This window comes from Entamoeba histolytica, genomic scaffold, assembly GCF_000208925.1.
Source record: "Entamoeba histolytica HM-1:IMSS scf_1104750516489 genomic scaffold, whole genome shotgun sequence".
NCBI lineage: Eukaryota > Evosea > Mastigamoebida > Endamoebidae > Entamoeba > Entamoeba histolytica.
Window position 1 is genome coordinate 1,192 of NW_001915471.1, and position 3,325 is coordinate 4,516.

Sequence of the window (3,325 nt, forward strand, 5' to 3'; positions counted from 1 at the left end):
AGTTTTATTTTACTGAATGAAATATCACCTCCTGACTTGTCTAATATTTCACTTGCTTCTTCTTCAGTTTTTCCATCTATCATAACTTGTTCAATAAGAGAAATTGGGTATCGAGGAAGACATGCATTTTCAAAGTGAGGTAATGTGGGTTTAAAGATAGGATTAGTTTTATTAAACGAAGAATCACCATGAATTTGTCTAATGTGAAAAGGTTTCTGCAAAATATAATCAACATCAGTGTTACTCATAAATTTAATCTTGTCATTTTTAATTCTTAACACACCTTCAGAAAAGTCTATAACTGCACCAATTGATTTAAGTGTGTTTGTCCCTATTAACAAATGGTCAAGTGGTGAATCATCTCCAAGCACATTCAGTGTTGTAATACAATACGTATTTCCAATAATTATTGGAACAAGATGAATGACCCCTATTGTTTCCATTCTTCCTACTCCTTGATACATTTTTTTTACTCTATAATCTATTTGTGTTTCTAAATTACATTCTTTACATGCTCTGATTGATATTACTGTTTCTTGTGCCCCACAGTCTATCATTGCCTCTTTGACAACTCCATTAATTTTAACTTTAATAAACACTAATTCTCCTTTAACTAATAACTCTGGATGTTCTTTTTCTAGAACTTTTATCTGTCTTTCAATTTCTTCTTGTCTTATTCTTTCTTCTATTTTCTGTTGTTCTTTAACAATTTCCATTCTTTATTTTTTTCTTTTTAGTTTTTCACTTATAATTTTATTATAAAAAAATAAATGTTAAAGGTTCTTTTTCGATACAAAAGAATCTAACAAGTTATGTTAATAAGAATATTGAACAAAGTTTGTAGGTCATGTAAAGAAAAGTAAACTAGATAAAAATGTTCAATGACATAAAAGAAGAGGAATGAAATAAGAATAAAAAGTACAACACAAAAAGGGAAAAGAAATAAGAAGAAAGATTGAGTCAAAAGAAAGAAGAAAAGCAAAAGGAAAAAGATGAGGAAATGGAATGAGAATAGAGATAAGACTAATAAGAAATAGCATGATAAGAAGAGAGAATGACAAGGAAGTGAAATGAGAGCAGAAGAAGTGACAAGGAGAATACAAAGAAAGAAGTACATATAAATAATCAAGAAAAAGACATAGAACAAGAGATACATTAAATAAAATAAGGAAATGGAGAGTCAACGAACAAATAAAATAAAACAAAAGAATAGAAGAAAGATAATAAACAAAAGAAGGAAGAATAAAAAGTATAAAAGGAAGAATACATAATAAATAGAAATGAAAGAAAAACACAATAAAGATAAGAAATAAAATAATAAAAGAAAAAGAAATAACGTGTTAAATAAAAAGTTGATATAAAATAAGAATAGAAGTAATTGAAAGTATAACAAAAATGAATAATAAAACAACACATAAAAATATACGAAATAACAACTAACAATAACAAAAAGTAACAAAGACATTTAATGATAGAAAAGTCAAGAAAGAAACGTACATAAATAATATAAAATGAATAAAAGCATCAAAGAAGAAATAATAATTAAAATATGGAAAAAGAAGTAGAGATTCAAGTTAATTGAAATGAGGAAATGATATAGAAAAATAAATAACAAGAAAAGCAGAAGAACGAAATAGAAATATAAAAGAATCTAATGAGAAGAAATGAGATAAATACAATAAGAAGAAAAGAAGAAGAAAGGAGAAATAGAAAAATGAATAATACAGGAAATGAAACAAAGAAAAATGAATGGAGTGGGAATACAGTATGAATTTATCAAAGAATAAAGAATAAGCAATGACCAATAATGAAGAATCGAAATGAAATAAAAAGAGTGTATGTTAATTGTAAAATTGATAAAGTTCATAATTATATGAATGATTCAATTTCGTTTGTATTTTCATTAGAAAAAAGAAGTGAAAAGAAAGAAGAACAAGAATAAATAAAACAATAAAACACAAATAAAGTAAAGAATAAATAATTTTATATGAATAATAAATACATATTATTGAAAAGAATAATCCAAACATTTTCCACTACAATGAATCGTAATAGAAGAAATATTGAATATTGAATAATTTAAATATAAAAATAAAACAGAAAAAAACAACAATGAGAGAAATTGAACACATAGTTCATTTATTTCAAATGAAATGAGCACACTCAATGTGTTTTATTATATACTAAGAAAAGAAATAAGAAAGAAAAGAACTAACATAAACATGAATAAAATAAACAAATTAATGAATTATTTAAATGTGAATATAATGAATATGATAAAAACAAAAGAATAAATAATAATAAAAAGATAAAGGACATCTAATATAAAAAAAGAATAGTTACTAATAAAGAAGAAAAGAAGATAAAATGATAAATATAATTTCAATTTTAAATAAAAATATAATAAATAACATGAACATGATGGATATAAATTCTTTTATTATTAAAATATACATTCTATTATTTTGTTTTGTGAATGTATTTTTATTATTTGATGTACAAATATTAAATTTAGTTTAAAATAACATAAATATTTAGAACTGAAGTGTTTATATTAAATATTATACAATAACAGTATATAATAAATGATGAAATAATGATGAATAAACAGTATTGTATTATATTTAATATGTTAATTAAATTGGTAATTAGTTTGATTGATTTTAATATTCACAAATTTAATTGTTGTTTTGATATTCATTTATTTCATTTTTATTTTTGATATTGAATGACATGGAATATAAAGTATCAAATGGTATTGCACAATTAATTATATTTTCAATCATTTATCATTATTTCTTCATGTATTATTTTTCTTTGCTTTTCTTGATATTTTCAATGTTAATTGTTTCTTCCCCATTTATATTCAACATTAATTTTACTACTTGAATGCTTCACTTCAGAGACACAATAAAGAAAATAAATACATCTAATTCACCGATTATTGTCTGGTTATGAGGTTAACAATTGTGAGACAATACTTATTCACTATTGAATGGTTATTAATAATTAGTATTTAATAAGAATTAGTACTAATGAAATATTTAATGTTATTGTTTAAGACTTAGATATTAAGATATAAGACTATAGCTGGATTGTTTCTTGCCATCTTATATTTATTATTTCTCTTCTAATTATTGTATTATTTTGTTTATTCAACTCCATTATTGACATATTTTCTTATAGTACATAGTTACATCATTAATATATTATTTCTTTTGTTTATTATCTTGAATGTATCATTTCATATTCTAAAGTTAGTATTAATTTTTAATTTATTATAATTAATTGTAACTAACATATTTATTGATATTATATATTGAAG

At 22.5% G+C, this 3,325-nt stretch overlaps 1 protein-coding gene across 1 annotated transcript in view, besides 1 other annotated feature; it reads right to left on the reverse strand.

Annotated features, from left to right (window-relative positions):
• EHI_015550 (UBA-domain protein mud, putative) overlaps positions 1-716 on the reverse strand; it is a gene marked incomplete at both ends in the record, with an annotated part of 852 nt that extends 136 nt beyond the window's left edge. The window contains one exon of the mRNA XM_001914371.1: positions 1-716. This exon is cut by the window's left edge and continues 136 nt beyond it. Coding sequence (XP_001914406.1) covers positions 1-716 — 716 coding nt within the window.
• Positions 717-2,895: 2,179 nt separating this feature from the next.
• Positions 2,896-3,045: a repeat region.
• Positions 3,046-3,325: the final 280 nt, after the last annotated feature.